We start from the raw sequence: 25,937 nt of genomic DNA, 5'->3' as shown, positions 1-25,937 counted from the left end.
TCATACCTATTGCTAGGTATTTCAGCATGTCTTGTAACTGGAGGGGAAAAGGAAGGGGGTCTCCCTCTTTTCCTATTGGAAAGTGGGGAGGTGTGTCGGTATTTTCCCTCTGTTATGAGAGCATTAAGATGCTCTTGAGTATCGAGTTCATCTCCTAAATCGGGCAGAGAGAGCACCCGAGATGACAACCTAGGGCTGCTCATCTTAGGAGAAGAAGGTGCAGCAGGACAGGGAGTAATATCCAAAATTGGAGGTACTCATATCTGAGTTGGAGGCTGAGCATTTATATCTAAACTTATGTTTGCAGTCATTGGCCTATCTGGCATTTTTTGTTTATCTTGCTCCCTGATATTTGATTTTAAGGCCTTAGCATAACTCTTTTCCTTAGAAGTCTTCTGGTATAACCCGTACTTATATGCTCTGCATCTGATGTTAGTAGAGCTGTTGTTTCCATTTGAAAACGTGGGCATTTTCTATCACTGGACTTATGACCCAATTACAATTCACCATGAGCTGGTGCAGAACTTGTCATTTTTACAGACTCGAGAAGGATGACCATATCTGAAACAACTGAAGCACTGCAATGGTTTTTGTTTGTAAGGGCATACCGACACCCTTTCATTTTCTATATACAAATGAGAGGGAACATAATGATCCTTAAAAGTAATAATCATCATTGTAGTTTTTGGAATTTTACGTACCTGCCAAACCTGTTTTGGACACATATCTAATATCTCCTCTTCTTTGAAGTCATATAAATCCCCACTGAAGATTACCCCTCTTCCATAACTAAAATTAATATGGGGTTTGATATCTACTAACATTTCATTGTCATCTACTTTTAAATTGCAAAGCATAAGTGATTGTGTCTTCGATTTTGCATGGATAAGAAAGATTTCTTACCAAATCTATAAATGTCACCATTTCCTATAGTGCCTACTTTCTTTTGCAAATATTTACTGAATTTAAAATAAATATAATTCTCCTCTTCTGCAGTTGCTATAAGCCATTGGGGGAGTTTGGGTACTCTTTGCAGATTATTTTCATGAGTCGAAGACTCATTTTCATTCCAGTCAGCTGGGCGATAAACATCTATATTTCTAGGGAATTTGTCACAAAGTGCTCCCTTTATATTACAATTATATGAAGAAGAATACTTGCAATGTTACATGTGGCTACAAAGGCATCTTTGTGTTTCTCAAAAGAGATCCAAGCTTTCCATTCCTGGTCATCTTCATTGTAGTTCATACATATTTCTAAATTTTTCCCATACAGTAAACCCCCCGTATTTGCGGGAGATGCGTACTGCAACCCCCCGCGAATAGCTAAAATCTGTAAATACTTAAAACCACTCTAAAAACACTTAGAACTGCCTATTTTGATAATTTAAACAAAAAACAGTTTAAACACAAAAAACCTTCTAAAAATGCTTATACCTGAGTATTTTAATAGTTTTAACATAAAAAAGTACATTTAATCGAGAAAATGATATGAAAATACAGTAATTAGTGGATATTTCTCAGGGAAAAATACCACGAATGGGCGAATTTTCCACGAATAATGGGTAGGTACGTTCCATAGAGAAATCCGCGAATGCGTGAGTCCATGAATCGTGAGAATGCGAATACAGGGTTTTACTGTATTGTTTAAATAATACAAAAATAGATTCATAATGGCATTCAAGGGGTATTTCACATTCATGCAAAACTGTCAATTTTCTATGGTGACTTTCATCACTCTCAGAATCTTTCTTTTGTGGAGTTCCCTGTAGAGAGGCTGCATCAACCTTAGTTTCTTCTTTCTGAGGTGGAATCTGTAAGTCAATAATAATATCCTTTGCCGAGCTACAAGTTGTTGCCCATGCCGGTGAGTCATCGGATCCAGGGGAGGGAAAACTAGTTGCCAAATCCATAAATTAATGCCAGTTCACGTGCAGAAGTCCAAAAAGTGCACACCCAACACCCAAGAGGCTCCACACAAACCCCCAAAAGCACATCAGAAAGGGAAAACCAGGCAGCTTCTACTACCTAGTCTCCTCCACCTCAACACACCGCCAGAGCCTGAGAAGAGACCCCAAGATGCCAAGCATGCACACGCCAGACCACCACACACAAAGCAGCCCACCCACCCACCCACCCATGCAAAACTGCTCGGTTATATCAAGAAAGTATCATGGACCAGTCAGGTATTTGCATTCTCCACCAATGGCAGAGTGAGAAATGACTCCCAATAGTCCACCTCATACCCCTACCCTTTCGGGATAGCACCAATACACTTGCAGTGGCCCAGGTATAAGCCAATCTGCCTGCTGGGAGTTCTGCCCCCCACTAATGGGGACCAACTTCCCACTCCAAACGTATTGGCAGGCTTCCAGACAAAAGCCAGGAGTTCCATCTCAAACCAGCTCCCCCTGGGTTCCGATGGGCTGATCCCCAGAGATGGTTCCACCCTCAAGATGCCAATGGGAAGGTCCCATCATTACCTGTTAGGTCCAAACAATATTGGGTGGCGACTCAACCACCTCAACTCCCACAATTAGCTACATATGCAAACCCCTTCCTAAACATGATCCCTTCTCAGACTCACCTCAGCAGTAAAATTTTTCAAAAGTGAAAAATGTCCACGCCATTTAAACCAAAAAACTACGTAGGATGATTTGTCAAGACCTGGGCCCAAAGGCCAGGTTCCCTTAGCCCCTCACCTTGTCAAGGCATCCTACTTAAAGGGAAAAGATTTGGGAAAGTGCCCCCTTATCTTTGAGCCCATTATATGCTCCATCAAGTGTTACAGTGTTTACCACTATGACACAATACCCAGCCGTGAGACCAGTTATAAGAGAATTCTTTGACATTAGTTTGGTCAACCATGGAGGGTAACTCCTTGAGGACTCAACAGCAACTACCAAAATAGGTTTTCCTACATCAAAACCTGTTTATTGGCAACTGAGTTTTAGCTTCTTTTGCTACTGCATTGCACAAACTGGTAAAAAGATAAAAAACATTTTTACAATTTCAAAATACTTTTCAAATTTCTTCAGTGACTGGAAATGGTAAGTCAGCACACATCCCAGTTCCTGATTATTTTTACACAGTTTCATCAATGTATACTAAACTAATCTTTTACTGCTGTTATTTACAATTCAATTTTATTTTTTAGAAAGTGCACAATGATGACTCACACATGTTAAAACATCTAACATTTATTTAAGATATATTGTATGAAAGCTTAGATATATGGTACTGAAACATTGTGTGTGTACTAAAATTAATAACAGCTGATAAATGCAAACAGAGAGGAAGCTTGGTCAATATCAGCTATATTACTCATACATATGCATGCACACCTATTGCAGTTCAATGCTACAATGTATAGTGTACTGAAAGACAGTATAGAACTTTTACACTTCTTTATTTGATACAGGTGTTATATCACTTACAGTATCTTTCATAAATGCAAAATAAGCAAATCTATGCTAAGCTCAGCCTATGTAGCTACAGTATATAATAAAAGATATACTGTAATAATTACATGTGCATATCTGCATTTAACAACTTATGAACATTTCTGAAAATAGTAAATGGTCCAACATCAAAACTTGGGAAGACCATTTATAAAGCATTAGTATGTACTTTAAAAAAATTTTCATGCGCCTTTCCAGACAACCAAAGTCTAGATGCCTACCTTACTCTAGCAGCTCCCAGTCCACCAATCATCTCAATGAATTCAGAGCCATTCATTGCCAAAAACGGCACTTGACCTTCTGTTGCAACAGCTTTTGCTAGCAGTGTCTTCCCACAACCAGGGGGGCCCAGCAATAAAGCTCCTTTTGGTACCTATTGTAATTTTAAAAATTTCTCTTAAGAAATACTGGAAAATCACTATAAATTACTAACAGAAAACTATTATTATGCTATACAACAATAAAATCTTCAAACAAACAATGCAAATTTAAAAGTAATTTGAACTATTCATAACATACATACATAGGGATTTAGTTGCGTGCGTGAGCTAGAACAGCCATTTAAACTTACTGACAATGTAGTCAACCACTGACAGGCAGGGAGAAGCCCCGCCCACCTGTCAGTCTACATTCCACTTCGGAGACAATAAGACAGGTAAGTATAATCAACGAGCTTGCTTTATTGTCTGTCCTCCTCTCCCCTTGCCAAGATAGAAGGGGAACATATATCCCTTCATTGCCCATGGAAAGACAGGTGCTTAGTCAGACAGCTAACCTGCACTCACATCTGTCCTTCTTGTATATGGAATGGCACCCTTGACTCTCTGTTTACCAGAGAGGAAAGAAGAAAAAGAGAGAGGAAGGAGAACCAGTCACTCCTAACCACCTACCTCCTCCCAACAGATACCTAGACAAGGTGCTAACTATTCCAAAGGGAGCCAGCTTGCTATTCAACCCACTGAGCAGCCACCACTGGTCCATGGAAAGCGGGTCTACGGCTAGTGGGCAACATTCCGCTGGTAAAACATCAAGCAGCTGATCATACTTGATCACCTCTCCTCACATAATACCTGAAAGCTGACAGCTTCCTACTGAATGCAAAGTATAGGGTGATGCCCCTGCCATCCTGAGCTCTCATCTGGGCTGCAATTCTCCATTTACACTGAAGAGAAAATGCCCGAATATTAACTTACAGAGCCAGGAGGAAGTGTACTTGAAAAACTCCTTCCCTAACTCTGCCAATACCAACTCTGACAACCCTTGAAAAGACTCGTATACACTGCAAGTCAAAGTCCTAAAGGAGAGAATCATGTCCCTCCAATGTTTGAATACTCAAGAGAGAAAGACTGTTATTGCTTCTCAGGAGTACCAAAGATCTCCCTTAAAAAGGTCTACTCCTAGGATCAAACCCTGGTTGAAGGTTTACCAAGCCTTTCACGGAAAAAAAATTGGGAAGAAACAAGCCTCACGGCACCACTACCACCTGACAAGCAACTCTGACCAGCGAGATACCTTGTCTCCACACAACTGGAAATGATTCTAATCTTGTAAGCAGCCGCTCAAGAAATGGAGAGCAAAGAAAGAACCCTCTCATCAGGGGAGAGACTAAAAACATCCAAGCAAGAAGTGCCATAGCTCTCAATACCTGAAGATACCAGAAGATAAGCAACTGGATCTGAAGTTAACTAGATAGGAATATCTCTTATGACCTTGAACCATAGAGCTAGTAGGTCTGGAGTTTACTTGGCTTGGACACATGGGAAGTCCAAGATTCTGCCAGAGAACAGCAGAAATCAACCTGCTGTTGACTACATACTAAAAGCAAAATGGTCATAAGACATAAGGTTCAAATACCCTTCCAGGAAAGAAACCTTTCTCTATGCTTAACCCTAAGCAAGCATGGAGAGGAAAGAACCCAAGAGCTACTTGTCAAGCCAAATGGTAGCCAGGTGTTAAGACTGGAACCTGGAAATCTCAAACAACTTCTTCGCCATTCAGGTGATTAGGGACCACTGTCTCCGATTGTAGAACTGGATTCGAAAGGTATCTAGAAGTCATTCCTAAAATGTGACTCACCATTCTGAACAATGCCCGGGTATGCATCCTAACCCCCATTTGATGCATTTGACCAAAAAAGCTTCCCTGGGGAAAAAACCTAGTGGCACTCCCATGTACAGTTTCTGTTGTCCTGCTATAGTCTCAGTCCCCTGAAGACACAAATTCTTGAGAATCTAAGTGGGGAGAGGAGGCTAAGTTGCCTTCAGAACCCAACAGGGGAACTGAAGAACAGTGACAACACCAAGTGAGTTGTCCCTGATACTACAGGAACTTGTGCACAACCTCCCAGAGTTTCCTGAAGCAAAAATCCTGAAAAAAGACATTTGTTGCTGTTGTAAACCAGCAACCCACGTAGCTCATTCTCTGGTCGGGAAAGAGGGTAAAATCTTGTAGTTCATCAACACTAAACTCGGGAAAGAAGGTTGACCTATGGCCAAAACAGCAACAAGTCTGCCAGGACAAACCAATACCAGAATGCACCCAGTATACATCTCACAAAAGTGTAAGTTGACACTAACGTTAACTCTTTGTTATACCTTGGGGGAAGGTGACTGAAAGTCCCAACAAGACTTTTCTTCAAGAGAGTAAAGGCGATTATTTCCAGGATGACCAATATGCATGTATTTGAAAAATGCCTATCCTTTTACTACATTGAAACAGAGAAGTTGCTCTCCTTCGACTTCTAGTGCCAATCTTCAGCATTGCACACCTTCTACTAAGGTGTCAGGTCCCATTGCGAGCTGCAAATAAGATGAGGAAAAAGGAGTGGCAAAAGATAGATGTCATGGACTCTAAAGAGATCAGCATTATCTTATGAACAGTAGTTGCAGGGAAAGAATGCTACCCTTGCATTCCCCTTTCTCTTCTTCCCCTTAACACCATTCCAAAAAACAGAAGTGATTAAAGGTGAGGCAAAACTCCCAACCAGAAAAGAAGTCTAGGAAACTCTACGGGAAAAAATGAAGCTGAACCACTGCTGTCCCAAAGAAGAGAAGGTCAACTGAACATGAAAGTTCAATCACAGTTCCTTACAGGCCCAGGAACCAATAAGACACTGCCTGACAAAGATGGGTTCAGTTGGTCAACAGCACCAACCTTGCCACAGCCTCTACTTACTCCTGAAAGGTTGAAGTATACCCAAGAGGCGGACCAATCCTCAATGCCAGCACCGATTCACTGCCAAAACTTTGACCAGGGACTAGAGGCAACACTGTATCTCATCCCCCTTCATGCAAAAACAGCTCACCAGAAGTTGTTTGGTGGGCTGGGTAGTTGACAAAGACTACCCTCAGACAAAGTTTTTATGATTAACCTCCTCCTTCAGGTCATCCATTGCCTTCGCATGTAACAGAGAGACAGAGAAAGGGAGACTCAAGTTTACTTGTGGTATTGGTGGGTCATTGACCGATATACAATTCTCCTTTCGATGAGTCAGGGCACAGGTAGAGTCACTACGCTGGACTGGTTATAGTGAATTTCCTGTACAGATACAGGTAAAATCATATGGCACAAAACACCACTAGTAAGTCTTGACCATGCCAACTAATCTACAGCCTATGCTCTCTCGATGGCAGAGGAAAAACTGCAAAAAATGCCATGGTGCTTCCCCAAGGCCATCTGGCTTCCAACTGGGCTTGATGACCTCTAGAAACAGCAATCCCTGCACCCTAGCATGTTTTCTGATGTACAGGACCCCCGAACTGTTCCAGGCCCTTAGAACCCCGAGACATGCCTCCTGTAGGAGAAGGCCCATTGAAAACCCCCAAAAGATTGTTCCACAATTGGGCATATAACCCACTTGGTTCATTGAGGACATACAGTACTTCCTTGTGAAAAGGCTTGGGAGGTGTAAAAGCTTCTTAACCAGCTCCTGTCTCTCTTAAACCTCCAAATGAGGTTTTCCCTAGCACCACTGCCCCATCTAATCGAGGCAAGGTCTCTGCCAGGTGGACAAGGCTGTGAATGGTGGTCAAACCAGCTTGAAAACAAACCCACAGGTCTAGGAGAGCATACTCACTCACAAAAATGTTGAGGAGGAGTATCCATGATTGTACCAAAACCTTACTAGAAGATGGACTTCTACATGACAGGACCACACAGGCCATCACATCCCTGGACTCTGCAAGCCAAGGATCCTGTATCAGTACCCTGGGTAGCAGTTACACCTGTGCATATATCATAGGTAGCATCATGGGAGTACCAGACCAGCAGTCTGAGAGCCTTGACCAAGCCGGTCAGCCTGGGTAGCATTTGCACCCATGCATGGAACATGGGTAGCATCAGGGAGTTCCGGACCAGCGATCTGAGAACCTTGACTGGACCAGTACCCTGGGAACCGGATGGCCCAAGGGACCAGCCATCCCTGAAGTAATGGTTCCAACTATGCAGCTGGTACCATGGGGTGAGCCAAATCAGTCCTCTCCCTCAGGAAAGGACCAAATGCTGGAAGCCTACCAAGACTTATTGAAGGGAGAGCAAGACATAGCAACCCTCTTCTTCCTCCAGCTGAGTGTATCAAAAGAGGAAGATCAGAGGCGATGGGATAGCTCCACAATACCCATCCCTACCAAACAATCCGATCCAAAGACCACAGCCACCGATAGTGGCCAAGCCAATATGACCAGTTGGTGCTAGCCCCTCTCTAATGTCCTTGAGGCGCCAGAGATAGAAGGGTCAAAGCGCTACTCAGTCACCATGGCTGTCCAACCATGGAAGGACCGGGAACACCAGCCCATTGCTCCCAAAAAATGCAATTCAAAACCAAGAATTCAGGAAACGAATGAGCAGCATGAACAGGCAGCACAAACCCTTCCCTGTACGATTCCGAAAGATTGGTGAGGAAGAGTCGAAGTGTCCCAACCAAGGAAAGATTAGGAGAACAACCCTGGACCATCAGCAAACCTAACCCAACCTGTAAGCTGGGTAACGAAAGCCAATGGTCCATGCAAACCTCACTCTGGCAATCCCGCAGGGTTGTGGTGAGAAGGGTTGAAGTGATTATCTGTTACTATGGTCATCTGGCCATAGAGAAGCAAGGAGAACACTCCAAACTCATTGCTGCCCATAAACCCAGTCCGTAGACCGGGAAAATGAGGAGCGAACAAGCCGCACTAAGGACTGACACACTACTTCTTTCAGAGAGAAGATAATTTGACTAGAAGCAAGCTCAAAAGTTTACAGAGACCAAATGAAGAGAACCTTGAGTCTAAAGGAATGGCACTTAGTGCCAGCCCTGCTTGGGATATCAATTGCCAATGACAAATGAAATTCCCCTCCTTACCCTGAAAGAAAAGGCGCACAGAAAGAAGCTTAATAACCCTTCTAACGCAGGGCAGACTCCCCCAGCTCTGACTCACTGCCGTAGTTAGAGTGGAGGTGAAGTTCAGATGAACCACATGGGTGATGATGAAACTCGCCTCGTCTGCAGTAGTTGAGAATGATAAAGACTAGGCAACAGAGATCAATCAAAGGAATAAGGCTACACAGCCTATACTGTATTCAATGAATGCAAAGGAAGGATGTGGAAGCAGGATTAATTTATCGTGACAGAACTTCAAGTGGTTACATCTACCATACCTAAAAGGTAAATATATTAGTATACATATTGAAGAATGAAGCAGTTGTTGTGCAACTACCAGAAGCTGTCATGTGTCTGATGAAACAGTATTCATAGTAGCAAGGAAAAACAAACTAATTCCATGCAAAAAGGCTTATTTGAACGATGGGTTTAAAAAATGCGAAACAAGAACATAGTCAATAACTAAAAAATAAAAAGGAATACTCAAGTATAATCAATTAAAGTTCAAACAGCAGAAGTTGGGCAGAGTTGTGAAAGACATCTGGACTCGACAGTGGCTAAAAGCAAAGCGGAATGCAGACTGATGGGTGGGCGGGGATACCCCTGCCTGTCAGTAACTGACTACCTTGCCAATGAGTTTGAATGGCCGTTTCAGCTCGCATTTGCAAACTGCCAGTAAATCCCTTAATAGAGATCAAAGGTTTGTATTTGTGGAGGAACAGATATTGCCTTACATACCCTCTGTGCTTTTGTTTGAAGCAATGACCAGAAACACACAATTATTACAGGATACGAAGATGTCACTTATAAAGTCATTAATATGACGCCTATAACCAGTGTTAGCAACCCTGTATCCCCTAAACTGTTCCCTTTAATATGGAGCTTAAGTTGAACCAGTGCTATGAGCTCATTCATACCCACAAACATATAGTTGAGCCATTTTTTACAGACGGCCAATTTTGAAATTAAAGTAATCCCTCAATTATCTGGATCGACATTATCTGACACACCCAGACCAAGGCCCCAGAGACATATGGTATCTATAAATTTTAAAAAAAGGTAAAATCTGCCCTCCAATGGTTGGCAATGCTGCACAGTCTCACAAAAATGTGAACACTGCGTACACTCTACCAAACAGAGGAAGGGTTGGGGGCCTCAATAAGCTTCCATGGTGGGGGGGGGTTGATGGCTGGGCTCCATGGGTAAGAAGGGACTGTGTGGAGAGAGCACAGTAGCTGAGATATGTTTACATCCAGCCTAAGTACAGTAACACACACACACACTCTACTTTACTTTTTTATTTATATTTTATGCTACAGTATTTGTTTATATTCTTACTTTATTTTCTAATTTTTCGTCTTGTATACCAAAAAATAAATAAAATTGTGTGTGCATACATAGACACTCATTCGATGTCATTTCTGAACTTGCTACAGCCTGTTTGATTTTGTCTTGCCTCCATATGAAATTCACATTTTAAATATTTTTTAAGGTGGGTATACAGTAAACCCCCCGTATTCGCGTTCTCATGATTCGCGGACTCACGCATTCGTGGGTTTCTCTGTGGAACATATCTAGCCATTATTCGCGGAAAATTCGCCCATTCGCGGTATTTTTCACTGAGAAATATTCACTAATTACTGTATTTCTGAGTCCAGCCCCGTGTCAGCCGGTGAAATTCCATTGTAGCACGAATTTCTAGGTATAAAATGCTAGATATACCAGAGAAAAAAGAGCTTTCAGGAAAGCTGGGGTTACTACCCCCAGATCGAGCGTCTTCTCCAAGGAAGACGTCGGTATAACGAAGGGTGAGTGAAGGATCACGACCACGGAGTCTTACTCGAAAGATATCTCCCTGTTAAAACCCCCAGAAGAGAGCGGTGAGCCGTTACAGCCCCCGCACACAAACGCCCGCCAGCTCGGCGACACCAGCGCCACCTACCTCATTCCATTTTCTAGCACGTGTTCTGCTACCACTCTATTTTTGTGTGCTTGTGCCTTTTTGGATATTTTTCATCCTTAATCATGTCATCGAGCAGCTTTACCATCTCCAAGTTAAGTACCATCTTATTGTGGGGTTTTGTTCCATAATTTGGCTGTAATTGTCTCGTTTTTTCACAATTATGAGAACTTATTATGACGCCACGGCGTCCTCCGCCAGCCATGTCGACCGGGAGGCGACCCCATCAGTTCTTTTCTGTTGGGGCTGTCTCCTTGTCGTTATATGTTATTTATTGCCCCATGGTTCTCCTCCTGGCGGGTTCCTGCGGTGGCCCCCTCCCCTTTTTTCGAGTAATACATATTGTTGGCCTGACGGCCTATTTTAGGGTGATGCCCCATCCAGTTCCCCCCCCGGCTGGGTTCCTTGTTATTACTTAGTCTACATTAGGCTATTTGTATTATTTCTTGGCGATGGTGCTCTATTTGTTTTTATTCATTGTTTACCTCCTCGAGGTAGCGGCAGCCTCAGATCTAACCGCTTCCCCGAGGTAGGCTACGCACCTATTTGAGCACATTTTTATTTATTCTATGTTTGTGTGTGATGGTTTATTTCAGTGGGGTCTTCCCTTGCCTATTATAGGCTAGTTTTGCTTCCTTCCTCTTGCCCTAGGCGTAGAGGATCCATCAGGTTGAGGGAGTTTTGGTTGCTGTTTCCTCCGGGGTCGTTTTTTGGGGTGGCAGAGTGAGCCCCTTAGTTCTCTTCCTTCCTTTGGAGGAATAGAGTTCTTTGGGTGTGTCTCCTCTAGGCTAGTCGCCTTCTTGCCCCCTCTTCTCGGCCCCGGTTGGTTCTCGGCACAAAATTTCTCTCCCTGTTTGCCTTCCTCCTCCCTTCCGCACTCCTTCCGTTAACCTAGGCTACACTGGGTTCGGTTTTTTTATTAGGCTTCGCCTAGTCAGGAGTCGGGCATTGAGGCTCGGTCGCATCCCTCCCCTAGTAGTAGGCCACCCTCCTAAGTTTCATTATGCTTGGAGAGGTGTGTGTGTGCAGTTGAGCGGGTGAATCATTTCCCCCTGTCTCCTGTTTTCATTCTCGTAGCCTAACACTCTCCCCCACCCCACCTCCTCGGCTTTGCTCTACTCGTGCGGGTGACGCTAGATGGCGTTTTCTCCGAGTTGAGGGACTCCCCCCCACCTGGTAGAGGGATTCGCTCCCTCCCATATAGTCCCTAGCATCGCTGTGTTGGTGTTGGTGGTTCGTTTACTCGCACCGGCTCGAACGAGTTCGAACACTCTCTCCCACACTTCTTTTCTCCCTGTTGGGTTTCTTGGTTTGGCTGTTTATACTTGCTCCGGCTTATGTTATATATCATACAAGCATCTTGCCCACCTTGTTTCACTGGCGGGGAAGTCCAAGAGGAGGGGAATATATAAGGGGGGCGGATCCCTCCGGTCTCCGGAGTGGTTTGCTCCTTTTTACCATCACTTGTTTATTTTTATTGTTTATATATATAAATATTTAGATAAGTGTAATTTATCTAACGGAGTAGACTTCTCACTCCACCCTCCTTTTATATTTATACGTGAGTCCGGTTCTGCGCCCGGGGGTTCCGCCGTTGATTTTACTGGCAACCCTTGAGGTGAGTTCCTGTTGTCTCATACCTTTCATTCCCGGAGTATTCCGGGTCTGGAAGTATTTACCTTCCACTCTGTGTAATTTGGAGCCTATTGGCCTAGTTTTTAACGAGGGATTTCTCCTCCACCGGAGCATTCCGGTTGTAAGCTGAAACTCCCGGCCTTGCCGGCTTTAGATTGCTCAGAGTGGTAGGTTCATGTACTTTTACACTTACAGACTGTTCGCTGAGGAGGAGGGTGTACCGCTTCGCTGCAGCAACCATATGGACACGTAGTGTGCCGGACCCATGCTGGTTGTGCGGTCCGACTCGACGACCTAGTAGTCTGGCACCCCGATGGCTGTGAGGTTTGCTTCGCCTTGTGTGCGAGCGTCCAGGACGAGTCGGTAAGTGACAGTTTTCTTCCGTCCATGCTCCTCATATCGAATACTGATTACATGGTTCTCGAACTATTCTTTCGTTCTGCTAATTGTCGGTTTTCTTACAGGCGGACGAGTCCTCCAAGAAGTCTGCCTTGGAATCGCGCTCCGCCTGGGTGGCTGGGTTTGGAAGGAACGTTCCGTCGGGAAGCCCTATGTCCTCGACGCCAAGTTGAGGGACCTGCTCTACCCCGGCGCACGGGTGGCGGCCGCAGTGCCAGAAGATCTTGCCACCCCATCATCCAGCAGATCCGGGATGCGACCCAGCCACCCCAAGTAGATATCCTTTACGCTGAGGTTTCGGAGGACGTCGCTGCTTTAGACTTGGACCTGGAACCGATGAATACAGAACAGGACCAGGTGGTAAGTAGCGAGGTAAGTGAGGTTGTGGGGGCGGGCCCCCTTTTTGACTCCCCAGCTTCTTCTGTGTCCTCTTTTTCAGGATTTGTAAAGTCTTCCTCCTTGGGTGATAGGGCTCCATCAGCTATCCCCAAGTTGAAGTTGAAGACTTCATGGAAGGCGAAGGGCTATAAGTCCTCGTCTTCCAGGAAGGCCTTGCCTTTCCCCGTCGAAGGCTAAGGTCTCAGCACCTGTAGCCTCCGGGAGCAAGTCTGGTTCCTCCGGCAAAGGCGCGAGTAAGAGGCATCAAAACCAAGCCCTCCTCGCCAGCCTGCCTTTGACGGAAGCTTTCGCGAACCAACTTTTTCAACGGTTCTCGGCGGAGGGTCGACTCTAAGTTTACTAAGATCTCAGAAAAGTTGGCCAGCCATGACAACATGCTGGCGGGAATGGCTCGCCCAGGCGGAGCCGAACCCCAGTATGTCATCCCTGATACGGCAGACCTCCCTCCCTTTGACGTCGGGAACCCTTGGCGTTTCGCCCTCCGGGCTATTCAGCATGACGGCAACTTAACGGTGGAGGGTCTTGGCACGAGACGGTTGGAGGAACAGGAGTTCTTTCCCGCCGATCTCTTGCCCCCCTACCCAGGCTTCGTTAGGCTGACGGAGGAAGCATGGGTACGTTCAGACAAGGTTCCTAGGGAGACTGTGATCGTCCCTAGGGACCAGGCTCAGTCGGCTCTCCTGCGCACTCTGACGGAGTGGCAAGCTGACAATACGAAGTTGACGCCTTTCAAGGGCAGCTTTACCATGTTCGCCCTGGGTGACAACTTGCCGACCCCCTGTTTAAACAAAGTCGCTCTAGCTACGGCCCGAGCGTGCTTTGAGGGCAGTCCCTTACCGCAGCTGAGGGAAACAGACTCCACATCCCTGGTATTCCCAGGGGGTGACGAGTTCTGGACTGATGCACCGTCCACTTTCACTGTTGGGAAGCTGGACGCCTTTTGTGCTTCCTCCCAGTTCAGTGAGCAGCTCCCCAAACTGCCGGAAGCCTTGCTAAAGGCGGAGTTTGACGCCCGGACTAAGCTAGCCCGGTCCCTGAACTCCGTCTGCCGCCACGGAAGCCACTGCCGTCTCTCCTGCGCTGGACGAGCCATTCTTCCAGTTTTGGCTAAGTCCCTGCTGGCGGGTTTTCAGTCTGACCTATTTGACTTCATCATGGCCAGACTCGAATGCAGGAAGTTTATTTTTGCTAATGCCACCATCCGTCACGAGCCTAACAAGCTCGTGAAGAGCTCGATCTGGGGGCCTAACCTCTTCCCGGAAGAAGAGGTTACGAGTGTCCTTAGTGAGGCTACAAGGGCCAACCAGAGTCTGCGCTCTCGCTGGGGCATTTCTGCCTACAAGCGCAAGACCACAGAACCTGGCAGCCCCCAGACGAGAGGAGGCAAACGATTCAGGAGGCATAAGAGACCCCATCATCAGGCGGTAGTCCAAGCCGTCCCGGTCTCGGCAGTGGCACAGCCCTCCACCTCAAAGGCCCATCCCCAACAATATGTGCTGGTTCAACCAGCTCATTCCCTTGCCGCGCCCTCGTATGTTGCTTCGCCAGCATACAATCCTACCTATGAGGGCCGTGGATTCTTTCACGGCCTTAATAGGAGCGCAAGGGGGGGAAGAGGCAGGGCCCCTTATAGAGGAAAATCGAATACCACCCCAAGAGGTAAGCCTGGACGTGGTAGAGGGAACAAACCCGCTCCCTCCCACTGAGAACACACAGGTAGGTGGTCGCCTGTATTGGTTCAGGGACCAATGGACCTTCAGCCCTTGGGCACACAGCATTGTGTCCAAGGGTCTGGGATGGAGCTGGATCAAGGACCCTCCTCCTCTGACCAGGTTTTACCAGCCACCCTCATCAATCCTGCAGGATTACGTGGCAGAATTGCTCAAAAAACAAGCAATAAAGAAAGTAAGGCACCTAAAGTTTCAAGGCAGGTTATTCACTGTTCCCAAAAAGACTCCGACCAGCAAAGAGTGATCCTGGATCTGTCGCGTCTAAATCTCTACATAAAATGCGACAAATTTCGATGCTTACGGTAGCTCAGGCATGCGGACTCTACTTCCGCGTGGAGCCGTCACCACCTCTATCGATCTTTCAGACACTTATTATCACGTCCCGGTTGCGTGGAACTTCTCTCCATTCCTCGGTTTCAGACTCGGGAATCAAGCCTACTTCTTCAGGGTCATGCCCTTCGGTCTAAACATTGCGCCCAGGATATTTACCAAGCTGGCGGACACGGTAGTTCAACAACTCCGGTCCCGAGGATATCCCTAGCAGCGTACCCAGACGATTGGATAATTTGAGCACCAACAGTTCTAGAGTGTCGGAAGGCTACGTCCATGGTCATCAACTTCCTGGAGTCGTTAGGTTTTCAGCTGAACAGAGAGAAGTCCACCTGACCTGAGTCCCGGTTTCAGTGGCTGGGTCTCCAGTGGGATCTGTCCTCTCACACGTTATCCCTCCCGCCTCCCAAGAGGAAGGAGATAGCATCTCTCACCAGAAAATTTCTGAAAAACCAATCAGCATCCCGCCGGTCCCAAGAAAGGGTCCTTGGGTCTCTTCAATTTGCCTCAGTGACGGACCTGCTCTTAAAAGCAAAATTAAAAGACATAAACAGAGTGTGGCGGAGTCGAGCCAATGTCAAGCTCAGAGACAAGGTCTCCTCTATTCCTCGAATCTTTAAAGACAAGACTGCGTGCCTTGGGCCACAGTCAGGGGCCTGTCCAAGACAGTTCCGCTTCAATTTCCCCCCCGGCACTAGTTGTTCACACGGACGCTTCCCTAAGCGGCTGGGGAGGATATTCACCAAAACAAAAAGTACAAGGAACGTGGTCCACTATGTTTCAGCAGTTCCATATAAACACCCTGGAAGCTATGGCGGTTTTTCTAACTCTAAAGAAAATCCGTCCCCCAAACGGATTCATATCAGGCTGGTATTGGACAGCGCAGTGGTAGTTCATTGCATCAACAGGGGCGGCTCCAAATCAGGTCGAGTAAACCAGGTAATGGTTGCTATCTTCTCCCTGGCGAACAAGCACAGCTGGCATCTGTCAGCCACCCACCTAGCGGGGTGTGGGAACGTGGTGGCAGATTCCTGTACAGGGCTACTCCGCTGGAGACGGAGTGGTCCCTGGACGGGAATCCTTCAATTGGATTTGCCGCCAGGTTCCGGGTCTCCAAGTGGATCTGTTCGCGACGGAAAGCAACTTCAAGCTCCCCTGTTATGTGGCCCCGAATCTGGACCCCCAGGCGTACGCCACGGACGCGATGACAGTAGATTGGAACAATTGGGAGAAGATTTATCTGTTCCTCCAATAAACTTGCTGCTGAAAGTATTACACAAACTCAGGACATTCAAAGGTCAACCAGCCCTGGTAGCCCCTATTGGCCGAGGAGCAATTGGTTCCCTCTTCTTCAGGAACTGGGGTTATGGAGTCTTCGGATTCCCAAGCCCAAACTGACCCAGACAGTACAAACCAAGACTGTGTCAGCTTCCTCAAGAATTCAGAATGCCCTAGTTTTATGGACTTTATAAAGTTCGCAGCCCAAAAGGAGCAAACATTGACCCTGTTAACACTCTGTTTCTAGAATCAGACAAAAGAGATTCTACTCTTAGACAGTATGACTCAGCAGTCAAAAATTGGCCTCCTTCCTGAAAACATCTGAAGCCCAAATCATGACGACTAATCTAGCAGTTTCCTTCTTTAGATCACTGTTTGAGAAAGGCCTTGCCCGGCCACTATTACCACAGCCAAGTCAGCCCTGAAGAAGGTATTCTTATATGGCTTTAAAATTTACCTTACAGATTCCTATTTTTCATCTATCCCCAGAGCATGCGCTCGTCTGAGACCCGTATCACGCCCACATTCCGTTACGTGGTTCTCAATGATGTCCTTAAGTTAGCATCAGAGATTGACAACTTTCAATGCTCTTATCAGGATCTGTTAAGGAAGACTTTATTTCTGGTTAGCTTGGCTTCAGGTGCCAGAATCTCAGAGCTGTCGGCTCTCACTAGAGGTGATGATTTTGTGAACTTCCTCCCGTCCGGAGAGGTCCTCCTTTCCCCTGACCCTAGATTTTTAGCCAAAAATGAAGACCCACAAGACAGGTGGTCCCTTGGAAGGTGGTGCCCCTTCCACAAGACCAGTCTTTATGTCCAGTTTATACCTTTAAATCTTACCTTTTAAGAACTCCACAGAGTAAGTCGGGTCTCTTTTTATCAGGGAGAAAGGTGGTACTCTTTCAATAATGCAATAAGACAACAGATTTTATATTTTATTAAACAAGCCAACCCAGATTCAGTTCCTAAGGTTCATGATATTCGAGCAGTTGCTACTTCCATTAATTACTTTCATAATATGGACTTCTCAGAACTATCTAAATACACGGGTTGAAATCACCTCTAGTGTTTAAACGCCACTATTTAAAATCACTCGAAGCCCTGAAATTTTCTACAATAGCTGTGGGAAGTGTCATCTCCCCACCTTAATTAGTCATCTTCCTTATCCTCTCCTATCCGCCCCCCGCCCGCCTGCCTCATTTACTTCTCTGCTTATCCTCCTGGTTGATCATGCCTCACTGCCTTGCTCCTCATATTGATGTTATCTTGTCTCTGTTGAGTGGAAACTGTGATTTGACATGTTATGATTGTGTTTTTCTTGTGGGGTACTGGGCAGTTTTTATTTTGCTCCATGTACCCCAGGTATATATATATATATAACTGTATGTAATTATTTCCCATTTTATATTGTCTCTTACATGTGTAGCTATAAGATTACGTATGTACCTATAAGATTGTGTATACCCTTTAGTGTAAGTAATTTTCAATTGTCATTATGCTCTTGTAGTATTAAGTAATTTTGGGGTTTTCCCTGCCTCACTGTGGACTTCCTCACATTTTTCGTAATGTTAAGCTTTTTACTGTACTTTAGGTTTAGTATTCTATTTCACATGTGAGAGATACCCTGATTAAAACCATTTTCGTAACTTATGTTTTTTTTTTTTTTTTCTCTTCAGATTACCTTGTTTCCTCGTAGTTAGCAGCCTTGGCATGATTCTCTATCACTATTTCACCGGCTGACACGGGGCTGGACTCAGAAAAGGGATTTTGACAAAGGAAAAATCTATTTCTGAGGAAGGCCCCGTGTCACCCGGTGACCCTCCCTGACTCACCTGTTGCTTCCCCTACTTGCACATGCCAAGTCTGGGGTTAGTGCTAGCCTGGAATGAGGTAGGTGGCGCTGGTGTCGCCGAGCTGGCGGGGTGTTTTGTGGGGGCTGTAACGGCTCACCGCTCTCTTCTGGGGTTTTAACAGGAGATATCTTTCGAGTAAGACTCCGTGGTAGTGATCCTTCACTCATCCTTCGTTATACCGACGTCTTCCTTGGAGAAGACGCTCGATCTGGGGGTAGTAACCCCAGCTTTCCTGAAAGCTCTTTTTTCTCTGGTATATCTAGCATTTTATACCTAGAAATTCGTGCTACAATGGAATTTCACCGGGTGACACGGGGCCTTCCTCAGAAATAGATTTTTCCTTTGTCAAAATCCCTTTTTCATATAATTTTCATGAATAAATGAATTTTTTGTGATAAAACTATTAAAATACTCAGGTATAAGCATATTTACAAGGGCTTTCTTGTGTTTAAACTATCAAAATGGGCCGTTCTAAGTGTTTTTAGAGGGGTTTTAAGTATTCAAGTGCGTGATTTTAACTATTCATCATCCCCAAATCTGACGGGAGTTCACTGTATTCTCATGCACTGTTATGATAAGTGTGATAATCATACATAAATATGGTACAGTAAATAAAGCAAAGCAAAAAAATGCACGTGCTCACTGGATGTTGTCATGAACTTCCTGGAGTATGTTTGGTTTCATGTTTTTATGTTGATAATACAGTAATTCATATTCTATTAAAGAGAGAGAGAGAAGAGAGAGAGAGAGAGAGAGAGAGAGAGAGAGAGAGAGAGAGAGAGAACAATAACTGAGGCATGTTTACACTGAAGACTAAGTGCAGTAACACACACACACTTCTTCATTTTTTTATTTATATTTCATGCTACAGTATTCTTATTTACATTATATTTTTACTGAATTTTCTCAATTCTTATTTTTGCATACCAAAAGACAAACATGATCGTGTGAGTAGAGTACGTTTGCATGTACACACTCATTAAACGCCTTCTATAAACTTAATACAACCTGTTTGGTGTTGTCTTGCCTACATATAAAATTCGTATTTTAAATATTTTTACGGTGACTAGAGATGAAATATCAACAATGATCAAACATTCTCTTGTGTACTGTTATGATGTGTGATAATCATACTTAGAGTCAACTAAACTTACAATGAAATACTGCACAGTAAATCAGGCAAAACAAAAAAATAAAATAACATGTACGTACATATGCACTCACTCATCGGATGGCATCATGAACTTCCTGAAGATTGTTTGCTTTTCTGCTTTTATGTTTATGATACAGTAATTCATATTTTATTAAGGATTAAGTACAGTACTGACATATGGTAGAGAGAGAGAGAGAGAGAGAGAGAGAGAGAGAGAGAGAGAGAGAGAGAGAGAGAGAGAGAGAACAATACAATAACACACACACTCCTTCACTATCTTATTTATATTTTATGCTACAGTATTCTCATTACACTGTTTTTACTGCATATTCTCATGTATCAACTACTTTCTGGGCTCGACCTGTGTCACCCAGTGAAATGATCCAATAGCACTCATTTCTAGGTATAAATATTGCTAAATATACCAGAGAAAAAGCTATCCATAATGCCAGGGTTTTTTATTACAGAGGCATTATATTTTGACTGTTCGTATATTGTTTACCAAGGTAAATAGTTCTACGCAGCCGGGCGTGGGCTGTGTCTGCCTCTGCCATGCTTGACCCTCAGTCTTCGCATTTTATTAGCAGAATGTTTCTGCTAGTTTTTATCCATACTCCAATTCAGTTTGGAGCCTTATTTGGAGAATTTACCATTTCGCTGGTAGGCGGTAAGGGAGCCCGTATCATGACTGATCTAGGCTAGGGATGGAGGTACACCCCTCCCTTTTTCTGATCATAGTTTTCCTCCCTTTTCACTGGTTTCCTTCCTCCATCAGCGAATTGGTGCTTTCTCGATGGTGGTATTATTATTATCATGATCATAGCTGATGTGTACAAGGATGGATGACATGTTATTCTTGGATTAGTTTTATATGTGATTCGGCGTCAGAGGTGGCCATTTTGGGTATCCCAGCTTCCCGTATAACGGATGTTGTTTGGCCCTCTCTGCTGCTGAGTCATTTATGTATTTATAAGTATATAATTTTTAGACATCTTAATAACACATCGAATGGTTAACTTTTATTATGTTAGTGCTCTTGGCGTCAGGTAGTTTTATTCGATTAGGTATATTCTAGCCTAGCCTAGCCTGCTCGACCCGAGCCGTAATCGGTTTTGGAGGGTTAGGCTAGACAGGATAGGCGCTTTTACACGATGCTCAGACTACCTAGCTCCTGACCAGGCCGTTTTGAGGTTTTGGAGGAGATGTTAGGTTTGTGTGGGAGTTCCTCGTTCACTCTTGGCCCACCTGACCAGGCCGTTAGGTTTTGGGAGGTGAGGTTAGGCTAGTGAGAGAGTTGCTCTTCACCTTTAGCCCACCTGGTCGGGCCGTTAGGTTTTGGAGGGTGAGGTTAGAATAGTGAAGGGTCTCCTCAATTCATGGTCTACCACCTGACCAGGCTGTCGGTTTTGGAGGGTGTGGCTAGGTTATGCGAGGTTCTTCTCCCCCCCCCTCACCTGTAGCGCTCATTCTGGCCTTCCTGACCAAGCCAAAAAGTTTTGGTTATGGAAAGTAAGCTGGGATCCTGAGGTTGTGCAGGTTATTTCGTGTATATAGCCTAGTCCTTCTTTACCTGATCGATTAGATTTTGGCGACGTGGCCTGGGCATCTTCCTAGCAGAGGGAAACCGATCGCTTGCGTTCGGCACCCCTGTGAGGAGGTTACATTCAGCTTCCAGAGGGTGCTACCCACCCGACTGGTCGCCGTTCGCTGGGTTTCCGCCACTCACTTACCTTTCCCTTATCGGGCGGTGTTTCGTTTGCTCGCCTTCCATAGTTATAGCTGGAGCGTCGAACACTGTCCCAGGGATGCAATCATAAGTTACGCTATGTTAGTCTCCGCCAGGTTAGTCGGATCTTTCGTTGTTATCGTCCATGTTACCACTCCGGTGGGTATGGTTTTCGGTTTAATTGGCGGTTTCCACTATGTGGTTTCCGCCCTGGGTGATTGAGAGATGGGCCATATGCGAACACTCCTTTCCGCCACATTATGCCGTTTCCATAATATGTGACATAACGAGATTTCAGTGGCAAATCACGGCGGAGTACCATAGTGGCGGAGTATCATCGAGTACTTATTTTTAACATAATTAATAGTTGGCCATTCTGTAGCATAACCTATGTTTATTAGTCTTTTACTGCTGGATTCAATTCCGGGGTTTTGCCTGATGACACATTTGTTTCATCACCCATAAATCTGTGTATTAGTCTTTTACTACTGGATTCAATTCGGCGGGTTTTGCCTGGTGACATGCATGTTTCATCACCCATAAATCTGTGTTAAGGTAGCCTATTACCGCCGGACCTAATTCCGGCGGGCCTTGCCTTGACGATACTCATGTACCACCATTCCACTTACAGATGGTACGTTGTCAGGAGCCAGGGTGCACAGCGGTTCTCCAACAACCCTGTGGACACGAGGTGTGCCGATCGCACTCCAGCTGCTCGGTCCACGTTGGGGACCTGGTCGTTTGGCACCCGGATGGCTGTGAAATCTGCTACGCTCTGTGCGAGTTAGTGGTGAGTGAGTCGGTAAGTTTTAAGAGACCGTTAACCTTTAGTCTCTTTTTGACTTTAATGGCTTATATAGACATATACGAGAAAATTGGAGGATATTTTCAGTAAGTCCTACCTTTTCTTACAGTGACCAAATCATCCGTGACTCTTCGCTGTCGACCCTGAAGATCTGGGTCGGCGGATTTGGGAGGAACGTTGCGTCTGGCAATCCACATGTGCTGTCGGAGGAGATTTGTAATCTCCTCTACCCCGGTGCCCGGATCTCCGCTGCAATGCCGGCGGAATTGGCCGCCCCAATCATCGAGAGGATCCGGCAAGAGACGCAGCCCTCCCAAGAAGACAACCTGTGTGGAGACGTGGCAGAAGAGGTAGCGGCCATCAACATCCACCTCGAGCCGATGAGCGTAGATTTGGACCATCAGGTAGAAGGTAAGGTGGTAAGTGAGGCAGGGGGAGAGGGTTTTGGTAGTCCCCTTTTCAGTTCTCCTTCTTCCTCCTCTTCCTTTCAGGGGTTTCCCAAACCAGCTATCCTTGGGGACAGATCTCAGTCTGTTATCCCCAAGGTGAAATCCTTAAAAAAGAAGGACTTACCAAAGTCCTCTAGACCTCAAAGGTCTAATCCATCAGCTCCCTCAAGGTCGTCACTGGCTCTTAAACCAGTGGCGTCCTCAAGTAAGGCTACTCCCCGTCAAAGGGTCGAGATCCAGAGTGTTCAAGGCTAAACCCCCACAGCCTAACTTTGACCCTGAGGCCTTTGTCGAACTTCTAATGCAGAGGATCGACTCCAAGGTTGAAGCTAGGCTACAAAACCTTTCTTCTCAGCTTGTTTCAAGCTTGAGACTTCTGGTCAGTCAGTGCTGTCATTGGCACAAAGGATGCAGGCCCAGGAAAGCTTGCTCTCGGATTTATCCAATCCCGAGCAGTACAGCAGTCCCATGTTGTTCGGATGCCTCCAGACTGCCCCCTTTGATAAGGGGGAACCCGTGGCGGCTGGCTCTTCACGCCCCTGCATAATGACACCCTGACCATCGAGGGTTTGGGCACTCGTCGTCTGGAAGAACTGGAGTTCTTTCCAGCCGACCTGGTGCCTCCCCTACCCAGGCTATGCCAGGCTAACAGAGGAAGCCTGGATTAGATCTGATAAGGTCCCGAAGGAAACGGTTATCTTTCCCAGGGACCAAGCCCAATCCGCCCTGATGCGCGCTCTCACTGACTGGGAGTGTGAAAATACAAAACTTACTCCCTTTAAAGGGAATTTTACAATGTTCTCGGTAGGTGACTCCATCCCTATCCCCTGCATGACTAAGATCGCAGAATTGACCATTCAGGCGGGAATATATGGCAAACCGTTGCCTCAACTCCGGGAGACAGATCCCACCTCCCTTCTTTTCCCCGGGGATTCAGAATATTGGTCGGGAGCTCTGGCTACGTTCACAGTGGGTAAACTCGACCCCGAGTGTGCCTCCACCTTGTTCAGTGAGCAACTAGCCAGGATTCCGGAGGCCCTTCTGAAGGCGGAGTATGAGGCTAAGTGCAGGTTGAGTCGCTCCCTGCATTCCATCACCATCGCAGAGGTAACAGTTTTGACTTACACTGACGAACCTCTGTTCCAGGTCCTGACGAAATCCTTATTAGCGTCATTCCAATCGGACCTTTATGACTTTGTGGAGGCGAGACAAAATTGCCGGAAGCATATCTTCGCAGACGCCACCATCAGGCATGAGCCCAATAGACTCATGAAGAGTTCCGTCTGGGGACCTAACATCTTCCCTGAGGATTAGGTCAATAATGTTCTGGCGGAGGCAACCAGAGCAAACCAGAGTCTTCGCTCCAGCTGGGGTCTTCCTTTTAAAAGGAAGACCGCCGAGACCTCCGGACCTCAACCTAGGGAAAGGAAGAAGTTCAGGAGATACAGGAAACCCCAGGCTCAAACTGTGCTGCAGGCTGTACCGGTCTCTCAGATCGGACAGCCTTCCACATCCAAAGCTCAGCCTCAGCAGCAGTTCGTACTGATGCAGCCGGCTCAGTAAGCCTCTGCTCCGCCAGCCTTCGTAGCGTCCCCAGTCTTCAACGCTTCGTTTGAAAGCCAAGGGGCGTTTCGAGGCTACAAGAGGCATGCGAGGGGGAGTAGAGCCAGAGCCGCCTACAGAGGTAGGACTGCAACCAGATCTCTCTCCCGTGGAAGAGGAGGCCGAGGAGGCAGAGAAGTAAGTCCTCTTCCAATCAATGAGTCTCCTCAGGTAGGTGGGAGGTTATATCTCTTCCGGGACCATTGGACCTTCAGTCCGTGGGCCCACAGCATAGTTTCAAAAGGTCTGGGATGGAGCTGGAGCAGAGGGCCTCCTACGCCAGTCAGGTTCCATCAACCTCCATCCAAAGACTTACTGGACTTTGTAAAAGACCTTCTTCAAAAGAAGGCAATAAAGAAAGTGAGACACTTGAAATTTCAAGGCCGTCTGTTCAGTGTCCCAAAGAAAGACTCAATCCAGCAAAGAGTAATTCTAGACTTGTCTCGTCTCAACTTATACATTCAATGCGACAAGTTTCACATGCTTACAATCTCGCAGGTATGGACCCTACTTCCCTGTGGGGCTGTCACCACCTCTATAGATCTTTCAGATGCATATTATCACGTCCCGATTGTGAGAAACTTCTCTCCTTACCTAGGGTTCAGACTAGGGAAACAAGCATACTCGTTCAGTGTCATGCCATTCGGGCTCAACATACCGCCCAGAATTTTTACCAAACTGGCAGAGACAGTAGTCCAACAGCTACGGGCCCAAGGGATTATGTTAGCCGCATACCTGGACGATTGGATAATTTGGGCATCCAACGCCAAGGAATGTCGAAAAGCAACATTCATAGTGATCAGCTTCCTGGAATCCTTGGGATTCCAAATAAACAGGAAGAAATCCCGTCTAGTTCCAGAGGCTCAGTTTCAGTGGTTAGGAATCTAATGGGACCTAAACACACACAAACTGTCACTTCCGCCAGCCAAAAGGAGGGAAATAGCCAAAGCTACCAGGCAGTTCCTCAAAAACAAAAGAGCCTCTCGTCGTATCTAGGAAAGAGTCCTGGGTTCTCTTCAGTTTGCGTCAGTGACAGATTTGGTGCTAAAAGCCAAACTGAAGGATATAAACAGGGTATGGCGGAGATTTGAGCCAACAGCAGAAACAGAGACAAGATGTCTCTAATTCCTGGTGTTGAGGAAGAGGCTTCGACCATGGTCGACAGTCAAGAGTTTGTCAAGGTCAGTGCCTCTCCAATTTCCCCCTCCATCATTAGTGATCCATACGGATGCTTCCCTAAGCGGATGGGGAGGATACTCCCAACACAAGAAAGTTCAAGGAACATGGTCGACTGTATTCCGCCAGTTCCATATCAACATTCTAGAGGCAATGGCAGTATTTCTAACACTAAAGAAACTACGTCCAACCAGACAGATTCACATCAGACTGGTACTGGACAGTGCAATAGTTGTACACTGCATAAACAGAGGGGACTCCAAGTCGAGCCATATCAATCAGGTAATGATTGCAATTTTCTCTCTGGCAAGGATACATCTTTGGCACCTGTCAGCTACACACCTGGCAGGTGTTCGGAATGTCATTGCAGATTCACTATCCAGGACAACTCCGCTGGAGTCGGAATGGTCCTTGGACAAGGCATCATTCGAGTGGATTTGTCTTCAGGTACCGGGTCTCCAGGTGGACCTGTTTGCCACAGAGAGCAACCACAAGCTTCCGTGTTACGTTGCTCCCAATCTAGACCCTCTAGCTCATTCCACGGATGCAATGTCAATCGACTGGAACAGGTGGCAAAGGATCTATCTGTTTCCACCAATAAACCTATTAATGAAAGTTTTACACAAA

The 25,937-nt window shown here is 45.8% G+C and overlaps 1 protein-coding gene across 1 annotated transcript in view; it reads right to left on the bottom strand.

Annotated features, from left to right (window-relative positions):
- Spg7 (Paraplegin) overlaps positions 1-25,937 on the bottom strand; it is a 794,115-nt gene that overhangs the window by 363,676 nt on the left and 404,502 nt on the right. The window contains 1 exon segment of the mRNA XM_067084903.1: positions 3,682-3,833. Coding sequence (XP_066941004.1) covers positions 3,682-3,833 — 152 coding nt within the window.

This window comes from Macrobrachium rosenbergii, chromosome 41 (assembly GCF_040412425.1).
Source record: "Macrobrachium rosenbergii isolate ZJJX-2024 chromosome 41, ASM4041242v1, whole genome shotgun sequence".
Taxonomy (NCBI): Eukaryota; Metazoa; Arthropoda; class Malacostraca; order Decapoda; family Palaemonidae; genus Macrobrachium; species Macrobrachium rosenbergii.
This window is presented reverse-complemented; position numbering and strand designations above follow the sequence as displayed.